This window comes from Myxine glutinosa, chromosome 4 (assembly GCF_964187855.1).
Source record: "Myxine glutinosa chromosome 4, kmMyxGlut1.1, whole genome shotgun sequence".
In the NCBI taxonomy this organism is placed as follows: Eukaryota; Metazoa; Chordata; class Myxini; order Myxiniformes; family Myxinidae; genus Myxine; species Myxine glutinosa.
In genome coordinates, this window is record NC_136264.1 from 52,624,744 (window position 1) to 52,651,806 (window position 27,063).

General features: G+C 42.9%; 1 protein-coding gene across 1 annotated transcript in view; it reads left to right on the forward strand.

The window, feature by feature from the left end:
* The first annotated feature begins 11,658 nt into the window (after positions 1-11,658).
* The window catches only part of LOC137424652 (adipolin), a 93,819-nt gene continuing 78,414 nt past the window's right edge, over positions 11,659-27,063 (forward strand). Inside the window, exon 1 of the mRNA XM_068112346.2 lies at positions 11,659-12,294. Within this exon, the coding sequence (XP_067968447.2) occupies positions 12,136-12,294 (159 nt within the window). The 5' untranslated portion in view covers positions 11,659-12,135. The remainder of the gene's footprint in view (positions 12,295-27,063) is intronic.

Sequence of the window (27,063 nt, forward strand, 5' to 3'; positions counted from 1 at the left end):
AACAAGGACACGCACCAATGGTACGCCGGGAAAGTTGTGGCTCGCTGTAACGAACCCCGCTCTTATATAGTACAGACGCCTAACGGGACGGTCTTCGAAGAACCAGGGCACGCTTGCGTGAACTTCATCCACCCGATTGTGGCACCAATTGGAAGGACGAACTGACCCAACCAACACATCAAAGTCTACCAACTGCTCGACACGTACATTTCAACGACGACGCTTCAGCAATGGAAACTAACGGCTGCTCAAGCTCCAAGGATGACAAGAGTGCTGAGACAACAATGCCGGACAACTCTCCGTATTCGACCAGATCAGGCTGTGTGTTTCGAAAACCATTGAGATATTGTGATAGTGAATACCGACAATCAGAAATCAGCCCTTGAAATGTTGGTGCAGAGACGATGCATTGATTGAAATGGCGGACATTCGAATGATTCTGTGTTTTCTGTGTTTGAATGATTGTGTTTTCTGTGTTTGAATGATTCTGTGTTTTCTGTGTTTGAATGATTCTGTGTTTTAGCTAATCATACTGAGCAGTAATTACATTTTGGTTAAGAGTTATAACAGTAACCCCAGATCCCATCTATGGGTGGTTCATGTTGTGTCTGATTGAGTTTATTATTTTGATTTAGTTTAGTAGTGTTTTGTTGCATACAAACATAATAATTTCAATGAAAGGGAGATGTTGTGATTGGTACTACGTACTGCGTAGTGATGTCTGGGGGCTTGGCTTCGGTGGTTGCTGGCGGCACGGCATGATGGTCGTGTGTTCTGTGAGAGCTTTGTATCGTCTTTAATAAACAACTTGATTGAAGGAGAGTCATGAACTTACTACACCGAGGAGCGTTTGTGTTTCAGGGTGGAACAGACAGACAGTAAGTATTAGCCTATTATATATGTAGATCGGCCATTGATCAAAAGAGATATAGCACTACACAATAAAATCTCAAACAAAGACAAATGCATCTTACTGTAATTCACCAAATGTCTGTCCATCCATCCATTCGCAGGTACCGCAAAAACAGCTGAACCGATCGCAACGATATTTTGGGTGGATAATCCTGGGACCCCCTGGAGTAAAATAGGTAATATTGTTTTTCCAATTTCAGCTTTGGTCTCCAGCATTTTCAGGTTTGGACTCCCGCATAACGTTAATTTTTCCGGGGTTGCACAAACGGCTACACCGATCGCAACATGATGAATGAAAACACACAGTTAAAAATAATGACCTCGGACAAAGACCTTTTATAAGGACATGGGTTGAATCCCTGCTTGAGAGAATGCCACCCCCTCCCCGCCATCACGGTTGTCTCTCCAACTCACAATCCCACGAGATATGCGGAAAGCACGGCCCAAAACCAATTATCTTCTTTTTAATTCGTATATAAACATCATTAAAAGTAAATAATGACCTCGGCCAAATTTCAAACGACGTGGGTTTAATCTCTACATGAGAGAAATCCACATAGCTATTTTGGGCGGTGTATAAGCTAACAGATTGCTGTCTCCATCGATCTTGCCAAGGCCATAACACCTATCGGCTCAAAATCCTTTTAACTGTTGACTTGGTAGTTTTTACAATGAAGGAAACACGTATCGGGAGTACATACGACATAGCGATTGTGAATGGTGATAGCTCTGAGGCATCTTTCGCTTCGCATCGCAGTGACAGCGAGCACCAACATGGCGGCTGTAAGTTTAAAATCTGGCTTCAAGCCCCCTCACCACCCAAAGCCTTCAACCAGACATATTAATACGCTCTTCCCCTTTCATTCCTGTTCTTCAAAGCAAAGCGGTAAAAATTGTTGTATCGCCATTATATATTGCTAGCAACGGTACCCGCGGGTAGAGGGTGGAGGGTGCAAGTCCAGAAAGGAGACAATAGCAGACTGAGTGCGAGTAACAGGCTCAGACTAAGCCTCATCGTTGGAGATTCCAATGATCTTGAGGGCCTTGATTTCCACTGCAACAAGAAGTACAAGGCATGAGGCAGGGGCACCATCCAAAAATGGAGAGCAGCACTCCATCAAGCTATGGATGAAGGCCTTGTAAGCTGATAAAACTTCATATTTTCCAAGGAAAGACTTTGCACGATGGAGGATGTCTTGCATTGGAGGCCACATTTTATATATGGCTCGCGCAAGAAAGATCTTGGCTGATCGTGAGGCCCAAAAGTTTGAGTGCAGATCTTCTTCATAAGGTTTGGTAATGGTACAGATGAAAGGGTTTGCCAGACGGTCCATTCAGAGACATGGAGGGACAGAGCGAGAGTGAGAGATCAACTTGAGAATGCCTATACTCGTCAAGAACATGATGAGAATGCCTATTCTATATTCAGAAATCTTGAAAAGGTAGTCACTGTCCTCCACTCTTCATTCAAAGTATGGCACTAGTTCAGCAAAAGCATCTACCTCCAGTATTCTATCATTGGTTTGAGGTGTTTTGACTTCTCCTTTCCATGAAGCTGGTAGTTTCTGTACATATTCAGGCAGTTGTGGTGGTATTTGGCATCAATTGCCACCGAGTCTCCTGATGATTTGTCACCAGTAATACTGTCATGAAACCCCCTAAACATCATCGGGTCTTGTCAAACTTTATAGTGGCATATAAGTGTACCTTTCCAGTTGAGTTCGTGCATAAAATCCAGACATAAAGACTGGGAGAGGTATGGAAGGCGTGCCTTTTGGAATTCCAATTCTCATAATGTTCCTTATCACCCAACTCAGCAATTTTATCATGTTTCTGTTTCTCCTCTCTCACCCTTCTCAGCTTAATTTCAGGTGACACAATTTTGCCACTTGTACGGTTTTCAATAAAGGATTCCAGCCATGCCATCCTTTCCCTCGCGGTCCCCATGTACTGTCTTTGTCTTTCCCTCGCGGTCCCCATGTGCTGTTTTTGTCTTTCCCTCGCGGTCCCCATGTGCTGTTTTTGTCTTTCCCTCGCGGTCCCCATGTACTGTCTTTGTCTTTCCCTCGCGGTCCCTATGTGCTGTCTTTGTCTTTCCCTCGCGGTCCCCATGTACTGTCTTTCCCTCGCGGTCCCCATGTACTGTCTTTGTCTTTCCCTCGCGGTCCCCATGTACTGTCTTTGTCTTTCCCTCGCGGTCCCCATGTACTGTCTTTCCCTCGCGGTCCCCATGTACTGTCTTTGTCTTTCCCTCGCGGTCCCCATGTGCTGTTTTTGTCTTTCCCTCGCGGTCCCCATGTACTGTCTTTCCCTCGCGGTCCCCATGTACTGTCTTTGTCTTTCCCTCGCGGTTGTCAGCTCTTTCACGAGCCTCGATTCAGTATAGAAAAAAAAAAAAAAAAAAAAATGCCTCGTCTTTTCATGTCCACTTGAATGGGCAAGGTTTCAAGTTCTCTAAACTCCAAAACATTCTGAAGAAAAGTCATGTATATGGTACTTGTCGGCCATTCTTCTAAAAGCTGTCAGCAGGGCACTTCAAGTTACCACCACCTTCACAACAAATGACACAACATTCTCAATTCATATTTCTACAAACAAGGAAAGACATGTTTATTTTTCAGGCAATCGTATTTTAATCGTTAGAGACTTGATGGCAAGGGCAACCTTAGACGGCCACATACAAAACCTTTTATGGACCATTTTTGATGAAAGGGTGATTCCAAGCAACTACCGGATGTCCTACTTGTTGTTGCTGCCGTTATGTTTCTCAGTCCACTACCGGATTCGAACCATTATCCGATTCAAACGTTTCCCGGATTCGAACCATTAACCGATTCAAACGTTCACTGGATTCGAACCATTAACCGATTCAAACGTTCACTGGATTCGAACCATTAACCAATTCAAACGTTCACTGGATTCGAACCATTAACCGATTCAAACGTTTACCGGATTCGAACCATTAACCAATTCAAACGTTTACCGGATTCGAACCATTAACCGATTCAAACGTTTACCGGATTCGAACCATTAACCAATTCAAACGTTTACCGGATTCGAACCATTAACCAATTCAAACGTTTACCGGATTCGAACCATTAACCGATTGAAACGTTTACCGGATTCGAACCATTAACCGACTCAAACGTTTACCGGATTCGAACCATTAACCGATTCAAACGTTTACCGGATTCGAACCTTTAACCGATTCAAACGTTTACCGGATTCGAACCATTAACCGATTCAAACGTTTACCGGATTCGAACCATTAACCGATTCAAACGTTTACCGGATTCGAACCATTAACCGATTCAAACGTTTACCGGATTCGAACCATTAACCAATTCAAACGTTTACCGGATTCGAACCATTAACCAATTCAAACGTTTACCGGATTCGAACCATTAACCGATTCAAACGTTCACTGGATTCGAACCATTAACCGATTCAAACGTTTACCGGATTCGAACCTTTAACCGATTCAAAAGTTTACTGGATTCGATTTTATTTTACCGGATTCAAGCCATTAACCAATTCAAACGTTTACCGGATTCGAACCATTAACCAATTCAAACGTTTACCGGATTTGAACCATTAACAGATTCAAATGATTCCTCTATGCGACTGAGCATTTCCAAGGCAAATGCCTTGTGTTTGGGTCCATCATTTAGTTTGAGTTCCTGCAGACTCTGCACCTTATTGGTATTCAGCCTTTTATGCAAAATCCTGTGTACAGTGGTGGTTGGTTGTTCCAGTTATCTGGATGTGCGTCGGATTGATTTTCTGGGACTTTGTTGAAATGATTCACGAACTCGTTCAACGTCTGTTGCACTTGTGCTTGGTCGACCGGTACTTTACTGTTTCTGACAACTTCCAGTCTCCTTAAACCTCTTGTACCACTCTCTGATATTAGTCCATGGTGGTGGATTTCTTCCACACCTTGTACGGAAATTACGCTGAACTTGCGTGTCGGATCTCATCTCAATGAACTGTTCGTCACTGTTACGGATCCATCACTTCTGCCTTTGTTGTTATTATATACTTGTAGGATTTTTAGTTTAAGGTTGTATTGTTAAGATTTTTGTGTGAAATGGAGATGACTTTAGTAAAAGGTAAAAATAAATGTTTGTGAAGGAAAAAGGAAAACGCGGCAAAGAAACCGGAAGAAGACAGATTGAGATGGGAAAAGAGAGGAGGAGACGACAGCTGTGTGTCACATCGAGGCTGCAAGCGGACTTTTTTTATGTTGGTCGTGAATGAGTTGAGGCTTCCTGGGACAGGGATTGCCTGTGACATCGTCATATATTGTGAGTGCAATTAAACCTGCGTCTCAGATTTTATCACCAAGTGTGAGTTATTGTTGGAGGGAGCAAGCGCCTCCATTACGGGCCGATACGCCATTTTGTCCTCGAAGAGACTGTTCACTTGGTGCATCTTGTTTTGTCATTGGGATTCCCATATCGACCTCACCGTGTGGATTGCCGTCGGTTTCCATAATTGGCTCAATTCTCATATCGACCTCTCACCTCGTAACTCCTCGTTGGCCGCCGTGCCGATACCTGCCTGTCCTCGTCGTTCTGCACGGCTTCAACCAGCGTGGAGATTAGTGCACTGACTTTGGGGAATGTTACATTCCACTCACGTTTGTCGTATCATGAGTTCATTGCTTTGAGAGCATTGGGGAATCATGGTACCATCATATGTATCGTTCATTTGATGCAAGTTATATATGCATTGTTCTTTCTTTGAGAGTGTTATTATTGTGTATGTGAGAGTTCTTAATACAATTACTTGTTTTGTTCTACAATTGCATTGGTGTGGTTTTACCATGGTTTATTAGAACACTCAGCATAACAAATCTTTCTGCCCCGTTCCCTCTCGAGACTCTGAGGTGCACTGTAACTGGGGTTTGGGGAGGAACATGCAACAGTCACACTGAGCTTTCTCCTGTCACCCTCTTCTTTTACAATCAACAATATATTGACAACCAAAGTTGTCCAGATCTTTTGGGAACACCCTGTACATTTGTGAGCAAGTTCTCTATCTGCTGGGAAATGTTCACCCTGTTAAATACATATGAGTTTTGTTTTTGTAATGTGAGCTAACAGACAGCACTGTGCAGGAAGGAGTCCACTTTTGGACATGGTTGCTTCGGTTGCTCCAATCCCATCAGGAAGTGAGTCGCACTTCATACTCCAGTTACATCATGTGATGGAAACTCAAGAGGGAATATCCAGATTGCATCATACTGCTCGTGAAACCATCACGTCACACAACCAAGTAAACACAGTACATTAGATTTAAAAATAAACAAATAAAATGGGTACAGGAGGGGAGGATTCAGACAAAATTTGGCAGAGAGGTAGTGAATGTGATAATTACGAAATTATTAGATTTTGGTGAAGATCTGGAATCGGATCCGGCTAGTATAATTTTTTAAGTGATTCTTCACCATTGGGCGATAGGGCCAAAAACTACAATATATATTGCAGGATATCTCAAAACGTTATGGATGGATTTGGACGAAACTTGGTGGACATGATGTGTGTGAGACAAGGAAGATCGATTCAATTTTGGTGAAGATCCGGATTCGGCTGGTATAATTTTTAAAGTGATTCTTCGCCATTGGGAGATAGGGCCAAAAACGATGCATACGCAGGATATCTCAAAAATCTGTGGACGGATGATTTTGATTAAATGTGATTCTGTGTTGTGATGTTCTGGTCTACTCTGGGATACAAAATGTAAATTGTTCACATGGTGGAGGTATGCTCTCAACTGAGTGCCGTTCTAGTTGTAGATAGATTACTTGTATGTTGAAAAACAAATCTTCAATTTCGAAAATCCAGACCTTTTGGTGAGAAGTTGGGGATCAGTGGAACAATCTGGAGAAGTTGGGAGTTATTGGCGCATTGGGGGTGCCAGGTTGACCCAGAGGTACGCATACTGACCTATAATAAACTGCCATCCCGGTGTTTCACAGGCAGGGTGATGATTCATCAATGTGTATGTCGTCCCTTGGATGGACGTTAAACTGGTGTCACTTCTGCCGGCATTAGTTGTTGGACGTTAACGATCCCATGGTGTCCTTTGCGAAGAGAAGTTGATCGATCGCCGGCACCATGAACAAATTACAAATTCCTGCCTGAACCAGCAGAGGGCATCGCATCAGCGACATTTTTTTTTTTTTTTTGTATACAAGGTCGAGGCTCGTGTAAGATCTAACATTGATCGCAAAAAAGACAAACTGACATATAAAACATGATAGAGGGAGCGGGAGAACAAGATGGAGAGCAGGGACATCGGGAGATCTGTGGGAGGGAGAGGGCTTGGGGGGAAGGAGGCATTGGGAAGGGGGGGGGGGGGTGGTGGGAGAGGTAAAAAAAATAAAAAAATAACCGTGGACACTGCGAGGACTTCCAGGAAATAAGTCAGTCATTAAAAAAAGTGTATCTGGGGTGAATTATCGGGGTTAGAAAAGATCAAGGTTTTGGATGAGGGAAGATAAGAGATGGTGGTGAACAGCTATTTTAAAGATCTGGAGGGAGGAGAGGAATTGAAGAGAGTGAGGGAGTTTGGTCCAAAGGCGGGAGAAAAGAGGAATGAAAGAGTGAAGGTGAGCAGAGAGTCTTGATTTTGGCAGTTTAACCATAAGATGGTTGCTGGCAAATCTTGTGCGACCTGTAGGAATATTTGGGGGACAGAGCACAGCGAGAGCTGGGGGAGCAAGGCCGGAGACGAGTCGGTGGAAGACAGAAAGTCCATCAACCTGCCTGCGGTGAGAGAGTGAAAGGCCCTTGGAGTTAGCTTCATCGCGGGAGATTCCAATGATTCTGAAAGATTTGGTTTCAACAGCCTGAAGACGAGCTAGGTGTGAGGCAGGAGCACCGGCCCAGAGGGGGGAGCAGTATTCCATTGAGCTGCGGATGAAAGCCTTGTATGTGGTGAGGAGCTCAGGTGTGCCGAGGAAGGACTTCGCACGACGGAGAATGCCCAGTCGGCGACTGGCTTTGGAGGCCAGCTTGGAAATGTGTTTTTCTCAGGAACGATCATGGCAGATAGTGAGATCCAAAAGCTTGAGTGACAGAACTGCTTGGAGAGGATTGTTGAGAAAGTATATGGGAGGGTTGTCCAGACAGTCTTTTCGGAGAGATATCGTAAGAGTGTGAGATTTGTCAGGATTGAAAGACATGTTCCACTTGTTTGACAAGTCTGTGATTTTGTCCAGGTCTGCAGAGAGTGAGGAGACTGCAGACTGCCGATCTGAGGGATGGTGTATGGAGCGGCAGAGAGTGGAGTCATCAGCAAAGAGATAGAGAGGATTTTCCAGAGAGTCGGAGGATATCAGGACAATCGATGGAAGAAGTAAGCAGGATTGCTGCTATGTCTGCTTTTGTGGAACCAACGACTTGCTCTCGATAAATTTGGGATTGCTGGAACGATCTTCTCCAGCCTTAGTACGAAATCATAAGTATTGTGCATTCATTTGGCAGTGAGGATTTTGTTGTGGTGGTGGCGTTTCATGTGGCATTTACCTTTGTTTTGCCAAAACAACCACCCTTTTATATCACATTTATCCAGGTGTCTTCATCGCGAGGCAGACAAAGGGCTCGTGCAATACTTTATCAGCTCTGAGCTCGATTACGCACAGTACATGTTCATCTACCAACCCACATGGTAGTACCAAGAACTACGCAACATCCATTCCTGGGTCGACAAGCAGATCGGAGGAGGTCTTCCTAAGCACCATCAAGCTTGCAATCTGAAGGAGAAACCCCCGGCTGCAATATCTGCTTTCTCATGTGTGTTCACACTCACAGCCGGGGTGTTGTCCTTCATTTCATTTTCCTTTTGATCTTTCACGGGTTATGGTGGTGGTGGTTTTGATTCTGGAAACCTGTTGTTTGGGTCCACTGCCACCCGAGGGCGCTACACGTCTACACGATGCCCTCTGCCACCCAAGGGCGCTACATCGTCGAGCACTCAGTCATTGGGTGAGAGAACAGAAGTCGGATGCCCCCATTTTCTTCTACATGCCTTGCAGATCCAATTGGTATCTTTGGTAAGAGTATATATATCGTTGGACCGGAGAGAAAGTCTCAGTATGAGGCTGACCACCATCGGCATCGGCATCGGAAAGACAAAAAATGGGAAGCTTCAAAATCGATCGAGTATCTATAGATGTTTCCAATGAATGTCCTGCAAAGATTGAGGACGTTAATATTATAAAGAAACCTTTGCGATGATTTGAGGGGGAAATGCACAGAACAGGTTTACTCAGGGTTATAGATTAAAGGAACAAAGAGCGTTTTCAAGGAGAACACACTGGTCGTCTATGACGATACGACGCATTGCGATGGGGTGGGTGAGGTGGGGTGTTGTTTTGGAGAAGAGAAGGTGGAGGAAGAAGAAGAAGGTGGATCTTAAAGGGGTGTGGGCATCACAGAAAGTTTCGCACTGTCTGGCACGTGTTAAAAGTGCCTTCCCAAACGACAGGTTGTGGGGTCCAAGCGTGTGTGAACATGCTGGCCAGGGCAAGAGAAGTGATTGAGGGGTAGGGGGAAGATGGGGGGGGGGAGAATCTAAGGACCCATGTGCCCCCCCCCCAAACCCCCCACCCGCTCGTTCCCCCTCCTGCCAGCTCTGCTTGCATTCTGCATTGAGTGGGTTTTTTCACTCATTGCTCCAAACAAGCAGGGACGAGGAAGGGAGGGAGGAAATGCAAATGCATTCCGATTAAAGGAAAATACCATGTGAGACAAAGTACCACCTGATTGTCGGCCTACTTTGTGTAGTTTGAAGTCAGGTTCGCACTTGATCGCAGAGCCAACCGGTGAAAAAGTTAGCATAAGGACATCGATTTGATCATCGGTCGAACGTTCGTCCGTCGTTGCCATCATTGTGCGTAATAACTGAGGATGTCATCCACGCTCAACTTGATCCAACATCGCTGTACTGGGATAAGGATATACAATAAGCGAGTAAACTGAGTGGGGTGTGTTGCTGGACAGTAATCTTCAAGTCATGCCAGAGATTTTCGATTGTATTTTGGTCGGGGCTGTGACTGGGTCACTCAAGGACATTTATCCTTTTGTTCCTTAACCGCCCCAGTGTAGCTTTGGCTCTGTGCTTCAGGTCGTTGTAATGCTGAAAAGTGAATATCCGTTTCAATGTCAGCTTTCTTGCAGAGGGCAGCAGGTTTTCCTGTAGGATTTTTCTGTATTTTGCTCCATCCATTTTCCCTTTTATCCTGACAAGTGCCCCAGTCCCTGCTGATGAGAAACATCCCCATAACATTATGCTGCCACCATACTTCACAGTAGGGATGGTGTTCTTTGGGTGGTGTGCTGTGTTGGGTTGACGCTAAACGTAACGTTTTGCATTTAGGCCAAAAAGTTCCATCTTGGTTTTGTCAGATCACAAAAAAAAATTTTTTTGCCACATGGCTTCAGCATCTCTGTTTGTGTGTGTTTTTTTGCATTTTGCCTCAAGGTAGGCTTTTTTGAGTAATGGCTTCCTTCTTCCCACCCTATTGTACAGGACAGACTTGTGGAGTACTTGGGATATTGTTGTCACATGCACACAATGACCAGTTTTTGCCATAAAGGCCTGCCGCTCTTTCAAAGTTGCCATTGGCCTCTTGGTGGCCTCTCTGATCAGTCTCCTTGATTGGTCATCCAGTTTGGGGGGACGGCCTGATCTCGGCAGGGTTTTGGTGGTACCATATGCCTTCCACTTCTTAATGATTGTCTTTTCTGTGCTTCAAGCGATATTCAAGGCCTTTGAAATATTTTTATACCCATCCCCTAATCTGTACCTTTCCACAACTTTATCCTGGAGATCCTTTGAAAGCTCCTTGGTGCTCATGGTTGAGTCTTTGCTGTGAAATGCACTATCCAGAAGAGGAAACCGACAGGAACAGAGCCTTTTATTGTGGAATAATCAGAATCATTACAATTTAACACAGGTGGAGGCGAATTAACTCGGTGTGTGATTTTGAAGGTGATTGGTTAAACCTGAGATAACTTACAATTGCTACTATAAAGGGGTGGACTCATTCCACTCATTCCAACCAAGAAATTCTAGATTTGTATTTTAAATAAATTTTCTGAAATCTGTAGAATTTGTTTCCCTTGGAAGTTGTGGGTTATGATGTGTAAATAAAGGTGGAAAAACTCTGATTTAATACATTTGAATTCCAGGCTACAAGGCAACAAAAGGTGAAAATTTTGAAAGGGGTGTAGACTTTGTCGGCACTGTGTATGTATGTACATATATATATATATATATATATATATATATATATATATATATATATATATATATATATATATATATATGTGTGTGTGTGTGTGTATTACCGAATGAAAAACAGAATTCCCTGCGTCCATTTATATATGTCGCAATGGAATGGTGATCCTCGTGATTAAAGTGATTACAAGGAACGTTCAAAACAAGCTGTGGTTATACCAACGTAAACAGTTCGGTCTTCAGAGGGGCAGAGAGACTCCAAGCAAGACCTTGGGATTGGTAAATGAAATTGTAGGAGTGTGAGTCGTTGGGAGCTTGAGGGGTGCTTAGAATGGGGCGCCTCAAATCCTGGGCTCCAGGCAGCCCCTCGGTTTGTTTATGCCTATATAGAGAGCGGTTATGCGGAGCGACTCGACAAGGGGCAGGTCCTCGTAGCTCGTTCGGACGAAACGCTCAAGCGCCTCCGCCCCCACATTACCCCCTCCCCTTTCTCCCACACTCCCCACTGTGCCCGAGCCATGCAGTTATATAAAGAGAAGCTCGCTCGGTTCTGGGTGCGAGATTGCCTCCTTTTGAGAGGATGATCCTCCAAGGAATGAATAATGCATCGGGTCTCTGTTCGATCACGCTGACCCACCAGTAGCCCTTTGGTGACCGGGATTTACGAACTCTTGAGTCGCAGGGTGCTGGAGGTTCAGTCGAGAAACCAACTCAAGAAGGGAACTTTAATTGGCCAAACATTGATTTGAATCAAAGTCGACCATGATCTAGCTCCAAGTTGGGGGAGAAAAGTATAGACTACTAAACAAAAAAGGTCTTACTTACACGTATATATATACATATATACAGTGGTGAGACTTCCACTCGGGGAGATTCACTACTCTTTACGGTCACACGGAGCGACCCCTGGGTGAGCGCTCCTTATGCGCCGGCCCATGGGTCACATGTCTCCGTGACCCCCAGAAGGTCGCCATGCTACGCGCCACCACCCGAGCCGTGCTGTTTTGCATGCTGTTTGGACTCTTGGTGGAGACAGTTCGTGGGCGTAGACCCCTGTCCGGACGGAAGACCCACGGCCAGCGGCAGCGCACAGAGATGTTGAATGATACTCTTCTAGCGCCGCATGGTGAGGTGAGTCCTCCGATGTTCCGCTTGCTGCCTGGTTCCTTTCTACACTTAACAAGTCATTCCAAGAGCTCACAGGCAGTTTGCGAATACGCGCTTAATATGGATTTGCCATCAATACGTCATTAACACGTCCCACCACCTAGATCGGGTGGGGGGTAGAGCAACGGTCACCCTGGTTTTCAAAAGTTTACATTAACACCAGTCTTAGGTCTTAGGTGATGGTTTAAAACTTTAGTACTTGTCAACCAGATAACAGTCAAGTCTTTGGGGTTATCTCTTTATTACTTACACTTACACTGACCAGTTGCCGCATAGGGATGGGTGATGGGGGCGAAAATTGAGGAAGGAGAGGACACCATGATAGGAGAGAGAATGGAGGAAAGTTTAGGACATAAGAATAAGGGAGGGAATGGAAAAGGCAGGTTTCGAGGTGAAAGTGTGGGGAGCGAGGGGTGCAGAGATGGATCCAAAGTTTCTCCACATTTGCGTACGTAATAAATAGTCGCCCATTTTGGTTTCACTTGACTCTCTCTAGTGTGGTTAGAACACTTGTTTCTCATCAGCCCATTACATTTCAATTAGCTGGGTTTATAGGTATATAATAGTTGTGTGGTGGAACTTTGGAGGAATGTGAGTGATTGTACATCACAGTAACTACAGGTATGTGGGCGTTGCTTCTGTTTGTGGTTTTATTATTTTTAAGCAGATGGAAAAAAAGAAGCAAGAACCTGGAGGCTTATAGGGTTGTAGGTTGTAGAAGTTGGAGCAAGATGGAATTCACATTCTCCTGCATGACGGAGAAACATTGCTGTGTTGCTTGGTTATGGTCATGAATTATCAGGTCGTACATGGGGGTTCGAAACATGCATTGCAAACCGGGCCAGAAGGCAGTTTTGAAGGATCACCGTAGAATTCAGAGCGATGAAACACATCACTCATTCTAAAGGCATGAAGCAGTCACGTTAAATAGGTGGTGGCTGGAAGTCAGGTTGATGTTGAAGAGGAAGACTTATGTATGGCGAATCCTGTATTGTTACGCCACACTGGGAGCTCCTTGGTCCTTCCCTTGATGCTCTCTTAAAGATACTGTTCAGTCGTCAGAGAGATACGTTGTGTCGGTGGATCCATTAGGGTGTAACGTCCAGGGAATTGGGTGGCTGGCACATGTCTGCAACTCACATCTGATGCTTAATCCTTTACTTGGGGAAGAGATACAGTCAGGCAGCTTAGCAAATGGATGTGGACATTCTGGACAAAAGCACGAAATTTTCTCCACATGCTACCCATAGCTTAAGCTTTCCATATTTGGTAGGAACCACTTCCTCCGAATACATTATTTTTTGTGCAGTATGTTCATTGACTATGGTACCCACCTTTAGCCCACCTTTAGAGGCCATTTTTCCCCGCAAAGCGGGGGTTGGCCTTTTTCGGGAACCGTGGTTGTTGTTGTTTTTTGGTCCCCTTTTTGAAGCAATGTTTTACGGCCGGATGCCCTTCCTGCCGCCAACCCTTTTTGCCACCTTTTACGACAAACAGGGAATTACCAGTGAACTGGTACTCAATTAGCCGACCTCGGAAGGATGAACCAGGCTGAGTCAACCCCCCTGGTGTTAATTCAGCGATCGACCGAGATTCGAACCCAGGATCCTAGGATCCTAAGCTGGCACCCTAGCCACTAGCCCAACACCAGGGATCAATGTACTATGGTACATTAACAGTAGTCCGTTTTATTTATTTTTCAAGTTTTATGTTCAGTTTCTTTTTTGTGTTAATAAAAATCGTCTGTTGCTTTTCTAAATGGTATAGTTGTATTCCTTGACCCAGAAAATGTATGTTTGGACACCAGGATTGTGATCCTAAGTGGCTTAGAAGCTGAGATATTGGTAGATATAGGTTTTTACATGGCGGCCATCTTGAAAATCCAAGATGGCCGCCATAATGTATTCGGAGTCCGAAGCTGCCTGACCAATACAACTTCCGTGCAAAAAGTCTTTGGGACGTAAATGAAAGCACCAATGCCAAAAGCACCAAAACAAATGAAAGGACGTCAATGAAATGAAAGTTAATTGTTTCGGAATTTTATTTAAATTTAAGTCTCTTTCCGGAAGTACCCGTCTTTCCTGAGCTGTGCCTACGCAGATGTAGTTGCAACAAAGTCAGGTTCACTATGTTAACAAATATAATTTCCTTCAAAATTTTGGGATTAGCAAACCTGTACATTTTTGGAATCATCAGCGCATGGAGAATCCGAAAATCAATGTTGGCATTTGCACAGACACCTGCATGGCCGCCATTTTGGATTTTCAAAATGGCCGCCATAAAATACATATTTTGCGCTATCTCGGCTTCTAGTCAATCTAGAGACTTAATTAAATATGCTAATCCTATGTTTTCTGGGTCAAGGAATCCAATAAAGGCCTCAAAATAGTGCTCAGGATTATAGAAAAGCAACAAACAAAGGTAATTGAAAACCATTGTCTTTATATTTGTGATATAACTGTATTACATAATACATGATATCGCAAGTCCTTTGAAGTTATAGGTATGGGTTTATAAAGCCAGAAAGCAGCCTTGTTAGTATCAGATTGAACTATAAGTCCTATACACAGGATCTACGAGGTCTATACCGTTCAGGAATATGCTTTTACAGATCTTCATCACTGTCTTGAGTGTCATTTTCGCAAAGGTGTCTACGCAAATGTAAACATTAATTATTGGATTCCTCATGCTCTGAATATTCCAAAAATGTATAGTTTTGCTAATCTCCAAAAATTTTGAACGAAAAAACATAGTGAACCTGACTAACACCTTCTTTTGCATCTTCACCATGTGCCACCGTCTACCCACGCAGCACATGACAATGTCGGACTTATTCATTTACTTGTGCCCCAAAACAGACCATTATATATACATGTATATGTATATATGGAGGTTCTTCGTTCACTCTGCCCCTGACAGCAGCCACTTGTAGAGTGAGAAATATGTCCCTGTTCTCCGACTCGTGAGAATTCCACAGGGTAGCGGCTGGGAGAACATGAAAAACGAGCCGCCACCACAGTCTCCTCGCCTGCACTGACACGTCACTTGAGCTCATGTGAAGCTATGTGGCGCCTTGCAATGGAGGACGGCTCACCTTGTGTTACCTTGTCGACAGACATGTTACTCTTTCCACCTCAATGTCAGGAAAATCGAAACAAATACGACAGGTGGCTTCTCCATTTGTCTTTTATGCTTCTCCGCTTCGGTGTTCTTGTTATGGTTTGGATCTCAGCCTGGATTACTTGTGTCTCCTCAATCTCCTTGTCATACTGATGAGGTCATTAAGGCTGAAACAGCTGTCAGCAGCCAATGCCAAATGGGAGAAGTAATTTGATAGTTAACTGTTGAACAGATAATTTGCCTCCTGACTACCATAACGTCTCTCTTTCTGATGTTTTGCGTTATTTCCTCATATATCATGACTTCCTGCTTGTGGACTTGATGATATCCTCTTCATTGTCATTTTAACTTGTTCTAATTAATAAAAACCCTTTTAAAAAATTTATTATACAATTTTATAGAAACTTGATGTAATATTATCTTTTCTATGGGTTGGCCTGTTTCTCGTTCCTATTTGAGCACTTAGCTCATGATCTTGAAATCCTATCTACTGCGACTAATACTTGTTCAACCACCATAATTATCCCCTCATTTTTGTGGGGACAGCCAAGGAAGGTTTTTGGGCCAAGTCTTTTTGGGCCAAGAAACTTTAATGTCCACCAACTAAAGCCAGCAGATATAGGATGTTGAGCTCGATTTCCATTGGAGGGACGGTTCATCTTCTTCTTTAATATGCAGCACATGGATGTGGATGGCATCGTTTGCTCGGGGCGTAGCTGTGGGGCTGATGCAGTGCCCCCTGCAAGTTGGAGCATTGATTTGGCCAGGGAGCCGGCCATAGCTCGCCAACTTTCCATGAAGGACACCAACATCTACCGATCTATACTGGTTGGTGGGGAGCCAGTTCAACATCACTCGGAGGGATGGCACGCACCAAGGTCCTGGCCATGGTGATGTTTCTATAGCTGAGTCAGGATTCAAACCCAGGCTAGACAGCTCAAAGATAAATGAGCAACTACTTTGCCATCATATCAGACGATGTTTGGATCATAGAGATTGTTTATTTGTCTGTTGTCTCTGAATGTCCTTTTCTTGCATCTGCTGCGTGTAGAACATCCTCGCTGACCCTCGGTCACTGTTTTTAAAAAGTTTGTGGAGAGTTTTATACTTTTTTTATGGGGTACATTTCATTAAAAGTTTTCAACACTTTTGGGCACAGTGCCACTTGTAATTTTGGCCACAAAAAAACTTTAAAAAAAAAATCCGCCCACCCCGTTTGCTTCGCGTGTCATCTTTCAATGCAGCCCGGATGATGCGTGCGGCCCTTTTTAATGGGCTCATTAAGGCCTGCACATGTTCCTCACTGTTAGAGACTGCAGGGGCGTCCTCAGCTGGGAAGCATTTCTTACAATATAATGCGTGTTGAACTCCAAAAAGAAAAGTTATTACCTCCGCCACCAAAAGTGGACAGAGGTTATTTATGTTTTCACCCTTGTCTGTCTGTCCGAGAACAGGGTATCTCAAAAGGTTGTGGACAGATTTGGATAAAATTTGGTGGACAGGTTGGGTGTGTGACAAGGACGAATTGGTTCGATTTTGGTGAAGATCCAAATCCAGATCCAGATACGAGAGTTTTTAAAAGTGATTCTTTAAACCATTGAGTGAAAGGATGAAAACTGATATTTTTCACGATATCTCAAAACGTTATTGACAGATTTGGACAAACCTTAATGGACGGATTGGGTGTGTGACAAGGAAGAACGGATTCGATTTTGGTGAAGATCTGAATATGGATTCGGATATGAGAATTATTTAATTTTTAAGTGATTCTCCACCATTGAGAGAAAGGGCCAAAAACGATATAAAGCAGGATATCTCAAAACGTTGACAGATTTGGACAAAACTTAATGGACGGATTGGGTGTGTGACGAGGAAGAATGGATTCGATTTTGGTGAAGATCTGAATATGGATTCGGAAATGACAATTATTTAATTTTTAAGTGATTCTCCACCATTGAGAGAAAGGGCCAAAAACGATATATAGCAGGATATCTCAAAACGTTGACAGATTTGGACAAAACTTAATGGACGGATTGGGTGTGTGACAAGGAAGAACGGATTCGATTTTGGTGAAGATCTGAATATGGATTCGGATATGAGAATTATTTAATTTTTAAGTGATTCTTCACCATTGAGAGAAAGGGCCAAAAACTATACATAGCAGAATATCTCAAAACGTTATTGACAGATTTGGACAAAACTTAATGGACGGATTGGGTGTGTGACAAGGAAGAACGGATTCGATTTTGGTGAAGATCTGAATATGGATTCGGATATGAGAATTATTTAATTTTAAGTGATTCTTCACCATTGAGAGAAAGGGCCAAAAACTATACATAGCAGAATATCTCAAAACGTTATTGACAGATTTGGACAAAACTTAATGGACGGATTGGGTGTGTGACAAGGAAGAACGGATTCGATTTTGGTGAAGATCTGAATATGGATTCGGATATGAGAATTATTTAATTTTTAAGTGATTCTTCACCATTGAGAGAATGGGCCAAAAACGATACATAGCAGAATATCTCAAAACGTTATTGACAGATTTGGACAAAACTTAATGGACAGATTGGGTGTGTGACAAGGAAGAACGGATTCGATTTTGGTGAAGATCTGAATATGGATTCGGATATGAGAATTATTTAATTTTTAAGTGATTCTTCACCATTGAGAGAAAGGGCCAAAAACGATACATAGCAGAATATCTCAAAACGTTATTGACAGATTTGGACAAAACTTAATGGACGGATTGGGTGTGTGACAAGGAAGAACGGATTCGATTTTGGTGAAGATCTGAATATGGATTCGGATATGAGAATTATTTAATTTTTAAGTGATTCTTCACCATTGAGAGAAAGGGCCAAAAACGATATGTAGCAGGATATCTCAAAACGTTATTGACAGATTTGGACAAAACCTAATGGACGGATTGGGTGTGTGACAAGGAAGAACGGATTCGATTTTGGTTCAGGTCAAGATCCAGATCCGGCCTATCAGTGGGATACAAAGCATAAACTGTTCAGCCTAGTGGAGGTATGTGCTCGAATGAGTGTCATTCTAGTTAATATTGTTTCAATTAGAAAAGCAAGTTGAAACTTTTCTTTGTCCTGGGTCTTGTGCAGAATTTCTTGGGTTTGCTTTCTTACTAATCTGATGTACTTTTTCTGCAATCCTTCCTCATCATGCAATTGTTCTTTCACTCATATAGAGTATAGACAGCTGTCTCTCAGGAATGTTTCTTTTTCCTTATTATCCCAAAATTAGTTTGAACTCAAAGCACACATATATTATGAGCAAGACTCAATCGCATCATTCAAGGACATTTCTTGGAGGAATGTCAGGTGAGGAAAATCTCAATAACTTTGGAGAACGCCACCGAGAACGATGGAAAACCCTAAAAAGAACTATGGAGAATCCTCTCAAGAACTATGGAGAACCCTACTCTATTATGGAGAACTACACGATGGAGAACTACAGATACCCCTACACTATTATGGAAAACGACACGATGGAGAACTGTGGATAACCCTACACTATTATGGAAAACGACACGATGGAGAACTGTGGATAACCCTACACTATTATTGATAACTAACCCTCCCCCACCTGAAGCAGTGCTACACTATTCATATATTTACATATATAATTGGCCTCTCCCCTACCTCCCCCGCCCCCCCCCCCGCCTCCCTCTCCCCAAGACCGCAGGCAAAGACAAAAACACCCCTATACACTAAGTGGGGTGATGCTGTTCCTATGCAACAAATTTGGAAGTAATCAGTCCAGAACTGTAGGAGTAGCAAGACACACACAAACATAAACACACACACAAGAGGTGGATACTTTGAGACCTGATAGGTCTCCATTACAACTCCTGAAACCCATACACGTGTTATAATAGCAGCCAACAACAACTTACACACACACACACACACACACACACACACACACACACACACACACACACACACACACACACACACACTTACATACATATGCGTGCGCACACTCATACACCAGTGCCTTCAAGTTGTTATGTTGCAGCCCGAATTAAAAATAGATTACATTGAGATATTTTGTCACTGGTATACACATATTGAGTACCGATATACCCCATAAGGTCAGTGGATTTTTTTTTTTTTTTTTTTTTAGAAAATAATTTAAATTGAAACACAGAAATATATAATTAACTTAAGTGTTCAACCCACGAGTCAATACTTCGTAGAAGTGCCTTTGGCAGTGATTACAGCTTTGATTCTTCTTGGGTATGTTTGTATCACTTTTGCACATCTGGATTTGGTGAGTCTCTCCCATTAATTCCTTGCAGATTTGCTCAAGCTCTGTCAAGTTGGATCGGGAGTGTCGGTGAACAGCAATTTTCAAATCTTTCCACAGATTCTCAATGGGATTCAAGTCTGGGCTTTGGCTGGCTGGGCCACTCAATGACCTTCACGTTCTTGTTCTGAAGCTATTCCAGTGTTGCTTTGGTTGTATGCTTGGGGTCATTGTCCTGTTGGAATGGAAATCGTCATCGAAGTCTAAGGTCTTTTGCACTCTGAAGCAGGTTCTCCTCAACGATTTGCCTATATTTGGCTCCATTTCCCTCTATTCTTACAAGTTCCCTCTATCTTTACAAGTCTCCCAGTCACTGCTGCTGAGAAGCATCCCCATATCATGATGCTGCCACCACCATCCTTCATGGTAGGGATGGTGTTAGATGGGTGATGAGCTGTGCTTGGTTTCCGCCAGACATAGCACTTTGCATTCAGGCCAAAGAGTTCAATTTTTGTCCCATCTGACCACAGATTATTTTGCCTCAGCCGAGGAACTCTGTTGTTCTGTCGGTAGGCATTGGGTTCTTGGCTACCCCTAACAAAGGTCCTTCTTGCCCGGTTGCTTAGTTTGGTCGGACAGCCAGCTCAAGGAAGAGTCTCTGGGTAGTTCCCTATTCTTTCCATTTCCTAATGATGGAGCTGACTGTGCTTTTGGGAACTTTTAACACTCTAGAAATTGTTTTATACCCCTCCCCAGATATATGCCTCCTCATAATTCTATCTCGGAATTATACGAACAGTTCCTTGGACTTTCGGCTTAGTGTGTCTGCTCTGTCTGCTCAGTTGGTCAACTGTGGGGCCTCATATAAATGGTGTGTTTCTTTCTAAATCATGTCAAATCATTTGAATTGGCCACATGTGGACTCCATCCAAGTTGTAGAGACATCTCGAGGATGATCAAAGGAAATTGGATGCACCCGAGCTCAATTTGAAGTGTTATAGCAAAGGGGTTGAATACTTATTGACTCAAGACTTTTCAGCTTTTCATTTTTAATGACTTTGTTTAAAAAAAATTCCAAAGCTTCAAAAAATAAAAAAAATTCAAAAGCTTCGGATCATTGGCCTGCTGAAATGTGAATCTTCTACCCAGTTTCAGATTCATGGTTGAATCAAGCAAGTTTTCATCAAGTATTCTCCTGTACTATGCACCATCCATTGTTCCTTCTATCCTGATAACCTTGCCAAGTCCCTGCTGATGAAAATGGACCCCATAACATGATGCTGCCACCACTATACTTGACAGTAGGGATGGTGTTGACTGGTTGATGTGCAGTGTTAGGCTTGCACCAGAAGTAACGCTTTGAATTTACACTCTCGAGTCTCTCCCTCTTGGGGTTTACAGTCCCTGCTCTCTACGGTTGTTGTGCTTTCCTCTCTCCCCATCACTTGTCTTCCACTCCCTTTATTATATGTTTCATGTTTGCTCTTACATAAGCCTCAACTTTGTATACAAAAAAAGACCAAGGAGTTCAATTTTTGTCTCACCTGACCACGAAACGATTCCCCACATTCCTGCAGTATCATCAAGATGCTTTTTCGCAAACTCCATACAAGCTTTTAGATTTGTCTTTTTCAGTCTTTGCTTCTTTCTTTCCACCTGTCCATGGAGGCCACCTTTGTGAAGGGAGCAGGATATTGTTGATTGACGAACACTGACCCACATCTCTGACATAGAGCCTTGCACATCTTTCAAAGTCCTTGTTTGATTTACAGTGACATTCTGAACCAGTTTCCTGCTTGCCCGGCTGCTAAGTTTGGATGGACGACCTGACCTGGGTAGAATATGGGTGGTATGATACGTCTTTCATTTCTTAATGATGGATTTCCTTGTACACAAAGGGATAATGAGTGACTTTGAAATGTTCTTATAACCCTCTCCTGAACGGTGCTTCTCCACCACTTTATGTTTAACTTATTTGGAAAGATCCTTGGTCTTTATGTTTGCCTGATTTGTTGGCCAAGTGTGTTGCACCTTAAAACTCCTCAGATAATGGGGGAACTTAATTTTTAAGTTAAACCGCTGATTACATGCAAGTGAAACCTATTATACTAATTTTTTAACCTTTCAAACAAACAATTTCCTCCTGGAGTGTTTTGGGTTAATTACGCAAAGTGTTTGAATACTAATGCAACGGAGAATCATCTAATTTTCTCTGTTAATCAAAGTTATTCACATTTTATCTGCATTTTTTAGCTTTATCACTTTGCGGTAGTTTGTGAAGACTCTGTATATTATATCGATGCAGGTTGTTATTATTTATCCGGTCGAAATAAAACAGTAAAAGTTTATAATTGAAAACAGCTGGACTTACTCGTCGGTAGAGCCGCGAACATTTCGGAAAGAATCCACTCGCATTGGTCATTGGTGGGGTTCTCTCCAGATATATATATATATATATATACACAGTATACATAAAATAATGACCCACCCACATCTCTCAAATGTGAATGGAGGGAATAATCAATCAGCTCTCACCTAATCAATTACCCCAGGTGGCTCGGATTATATAAACAAATTGACTCCTCCCATCATTTTCTTGCCAAATAAAACGGCATAATGCAGTATATGAAGAAAGCATAAGACCAATCAAAAGCTAGAAGCCGATTGTTTTTAGCTCACCTGGAATGAATTTCAGGGGGAAAATGGCCTCTAAAGGTGTTTTTTTTTTTTTTTTTTTGATGCGATGGCGTGTCCGTCCATCAGTCCGTCCGTCAGTCTATCCGTTCGTCCGTAAACACCAAAAACTTCTTCTCCGAAACCGCTGATGGGATTGCGACCAAATGTGGCACTAATGATATTTGTTGTGTTGTGACTAAAGTTTGTTCACGGCATTAAGAACATCGGGATCGAAGGGGGTTTACCAGGGTCAAAGTGGATCCAGGTTTGTCCCCCCAAAATAGATATTTGCTTTTTCCTCTGAAACTACACGCACTATTTCGATGAAACTTCACCACAACCTTCATCACCCGTGATGTACCAATGTTTGTTCAAGGCATTAAAAACATTGGGGTCTGAGGAGGTATACGGGGTTGGGGGGTTCACGGGGGGGTTGCCCCCCAAAATAGGTATTTTTTTGTTTGTTTGTTTAAAGTCTTATGATTATGTTATTATGATTCTACATGCTGCCTTGTCTTCTAGCAACCATTCAAATTGGTTTAAAATACCTTTAGTCGGTGTAGTATACTGTTTATTCTACCAGTTGAGCACCAGGGGTATCGCCCCGATGTTTGTTGGTGATCTCATCTCGATTCTCAAAGATATGGACTTATAAAAGAGGTTGTAATGTCCAGTTCGTCTGGTCGTCCATCCATGAACTTTTTGCTATTTTTTGCTGCTCCTCCATTATCCCCCAGCTGAGTGCTCTGAAACTTGACACATGAACGCAAGACAATATCCCACACAATCACTCGGGCTTCAAATTTTTGATTTCTGATCGTGGGGATCATGGGAGTCTTGGCATCTGTTTTTAGACCACCAAAGGCCATGCTATAAACTGTTTATTGGGATGTGGGGTCAGGCAGTGCTGCCGCTGTCCCGCTGGCAAAAGGTACCCACCATGAGACCAATAACACCACAGCTTTTCAATGTCTAACACATCCCAAACCATTGCCGGGTAGCGCCTGGTACCCTCCTTCCCTACAATCTTTATTGCCTCCACTAACCCTATCTAAACCATTCCTCTTGTTCGCTGGGTTAGTGCTCTCTTCTCCATCTCTCTGTCCCTCTTTGTTCATTCCCTTTCTTACTGTGTCCAACTGTTGCCCCACTGTTGGTGCATTACCTTTTCCCCCCTCCATAACCTCGCTCATATATGGGCCACAATATTGTAAATAAAGAAACATTGATAGTGCAACACTGTGCAAAATGCCAAACATATGATAGCACATGTTGCTTTGCATTTCAAGTTGGCGACACTGTTCCAAAACTATTTGTAACCTTGAGAATCACATGCAGAAGAAAGACTTCAGGAGACATCAGTAATCTTTGAAACTATTTACAAGGACATCGGTAGACACAGTTGGTAGACAATGGATAAAATGAATAAGTACATGGCCTTTCAACCTGAGATCCCATCATCATGAGCTACGTGCTCAGATGGTGGCACCAAACCAGGTGAACCCCGATGCTCACTCCAGCCTCACCCTGGCTCACGGAAGAGTTCCACTAGAAGTGCAAGCACATTCTCTTGCAATGAAGAACCAGTGCAAGCGTAGTTGTCCGTCTGAGTAGTTTTCAGTAGGGGTTAGAAACTTTTATTTTGCAGAATATTTAATGGTGCTTTGTTCACAATCGGCTCCAAACCTCTTTCGGAACTTCAAACTGGACCTTAAAAAATTCTTACGTGTCATCAATATATTTTGGGGAATGGGATTACCTTTCATAAGTTCTACATCTTGACCCCTGCAAATCCTATTTGAATCTGGCACAGTTGAGAAAATGATAAGACTATGCTAGACGTTTGCTCGATTATAGGACTTGGACAAACCCGTTGAAATTTCAATAGGGGAACTGTGAGCGGGTTTCGGGGCTGTTTGACATCAAAGCCTCTGACGACACGAATCGATTAGGCGGAACAAATCGATTAAGCGTTAAAAAGGACAGATATATCCTTTGACAACATGGAAAAGCAGCCGATGAGGCCCAGAAAGGTTAAATGAAAATCAATGTGACTATATCATATATCATCTGAATGATGGTATTCATTCATGGGAACTAGCACGTGTACTTTGTGTACTCTTCCCATTTGAAGTCGTCTTCCCAAAAAGACGCGGTAGAAGAACGATCCCACTTTAGATTTACATTAAAAAGGCAATATTTGCAACATAGACAGCGATTTAATCATTCCCACCCATTCCACCTCCAATCAATCTTGTTGGAACCAGATGAGACGTGTTACACATTCTAATGAAAACTTTTTTGTTATATTACCCTTTTTTTGGGGGGGACGGAGATTGATTCTCATGGAGTAATTGAATAATCTTGTGTGCATATCCTGGAAAGGCCAAATGTCATATGACCTTTCCGTGGGCAAAATGATGAGCATTGTGAATCTGGTGATTAAAATGACGACAGTGATAGATAATGAAACAGCAAACCAAATACTGCATTAGAGTCATCAGAAGGAACCAAAAAAAAAGAAGGCAAAGAGCAAAGATGGAGTCATCAGGAGGAGCCTGGATAGGATTCGGGTTTCAGCCGCTATTCCATAACCCTCAAACCCATCCAAGCGCAGCCAAGTGAACCTTCCAGAAAAAAAAAATTCTGGAAGAATTCACTTCTCCGAAGACAGAAAGACAAAGAAAGAGAGAAATAAAGAAGAAGCAAGAATTATAATGAATAAAGAGAGTTATGAAAAAGTATCAAGAAATGTGAAAGCAACAAAGAGCCCTAGCTCCTAGCCCTAGCTCCTAGCCCTAACTCATAGCCCTAACTCCTAGCCCTAACTCATAGCTCCTAGCCCTAACTCCTCGGCCTTGCTCCTAGCCCTAAACGTGATAAGGCCAAAGGTTCTGACCCCACTGACAAGGCACGAGGTTATCTGTCATTTGATGCTGAGACAGAGAGGACTTTGTGGTTTCTAGTTTTTCATCGTCCTCACTTTTCCATCTATCTTGGTTTTCTTCTTCGTTTTTGTTTGTAAATTCCTTTTTCCGAAGTTCTACATTCCTTTGTCCTTACTCCTAATTTTTCCTAAGCAGCCAAAGGCATTATGTTTTCTTGTTGTCTGCCTCGCTGCGCTTCTGTGTGTGCGTCGCAGATCTTCGTTACTGTGATAAATTGTCAACCGCTGATGGGATTTCAACCAAACTTGGCACAAGTATGGCCTATGATACAAAGGTGAACCGATTCAATTTTGAGTTCAATAGGTCAAAGGTCAAGTGCCCTTGAAAATAATTTTGCACATCATAACTTGAGTTGGCGAAGCATCTGATGTTTTCTCTCTCCGACTCCGAAGTACTTATCTCTATTTTCTCTCTCGCACTCTGTCTCTCTCACGTATTCTTCACCATTGAGAGATAGGGCCGAAAACGATATATAGCACGATATCTCAAAACGTTATGGATGGATTCGGATGAAACTTGGTGGACACATTGGGTGTGTGACTTCGATTTTGGTAAATTGCTTCGATTTTGGTAATGATCCGGATCCGGAAGTGACAAAAAAATTTTTTTTAATGATTCTTCATAATTGAGAGATAGGGACAAAACGATCTACAGCATTATATTTCAAAAAGTTGTGGACGGGTTATGACAAAACTAGGTAGATGAGTCGGGTAAGTGACAAGAATACGCAGATTCGATTTTGGTTCAGGTCCGAATCCAGATCCGGCCTATCAGTGGGATACAAAATGTAAACTGTTCAGCCTGGTGGAGGTATGCGCTCTACCGAGTGGCGTTCTAGTTCCCACCTGTCTTCCCCAATAGGGGCATTCCTTTACATGTCTCGAGGTCATATTGCATATCATGTCATTAATAATGTCTGACTGGGGTTTGTTTAGCATCTGTTCTCTTGTTTTCATTACCCATGCTATTCGGCTATTTGTAATGTAACCATGCGCATGCTTTACTAGAAAATGTCAACAATTACAATTTATGTTAATTACTTCTGTCTGGTTATTCAAGCCTGGTGTTGGCTTAGCGGTTAGGGTGCCGGCTTGGGATCCTAGGATCCTGGGTTTGAATCCCGGTTGATCACTGAATTAACACTATGGGGGTTGACTCAGCTTGTCATCCTTCCGAGGTCGGCAAATTGAGTACCGGGTCACTGGTAATTCCCTGTGTGTCGCAAGAGGTGACTAACAGGGTTGAGTGGCAGAAGGGCATCCGGCCATAAAATCATCGCTTCAAAAAGGGGACCAAGGTCCCCGAAAAAGGTCAACCCCTGCTCTGTGGGGAAAAATGGCCTCTAAATGTGGTTCACTTCTGTCTGGTTATTTACCTTCCGGTTTCCGGTTGGTACCTCACTTCTTCTTCTTTGATATGATCTTGCAGACAATTATAATTGAATATGTAGTAATGGGAGGCATTTTTGATATCAGCATCAGTGGCCCTTTGTAGTTCTGCAAAAGGCCCACTGAATCTCCTCTGCACACAGTCCTGTACAACATGTGATATTGATGGCCACAGGTACACATAGGGCTCTCTCTCAATTTGCTTCCGCTTATACATATGATGGGCGGTGTTTGCAGTCGGTTTGGACCATTCCATTGGCATCTCTGTAGGTCAAATTTGAATTTTTGGCCTTTTTGGACTGATGCTTTTTTTTTTCTTTTCTTTT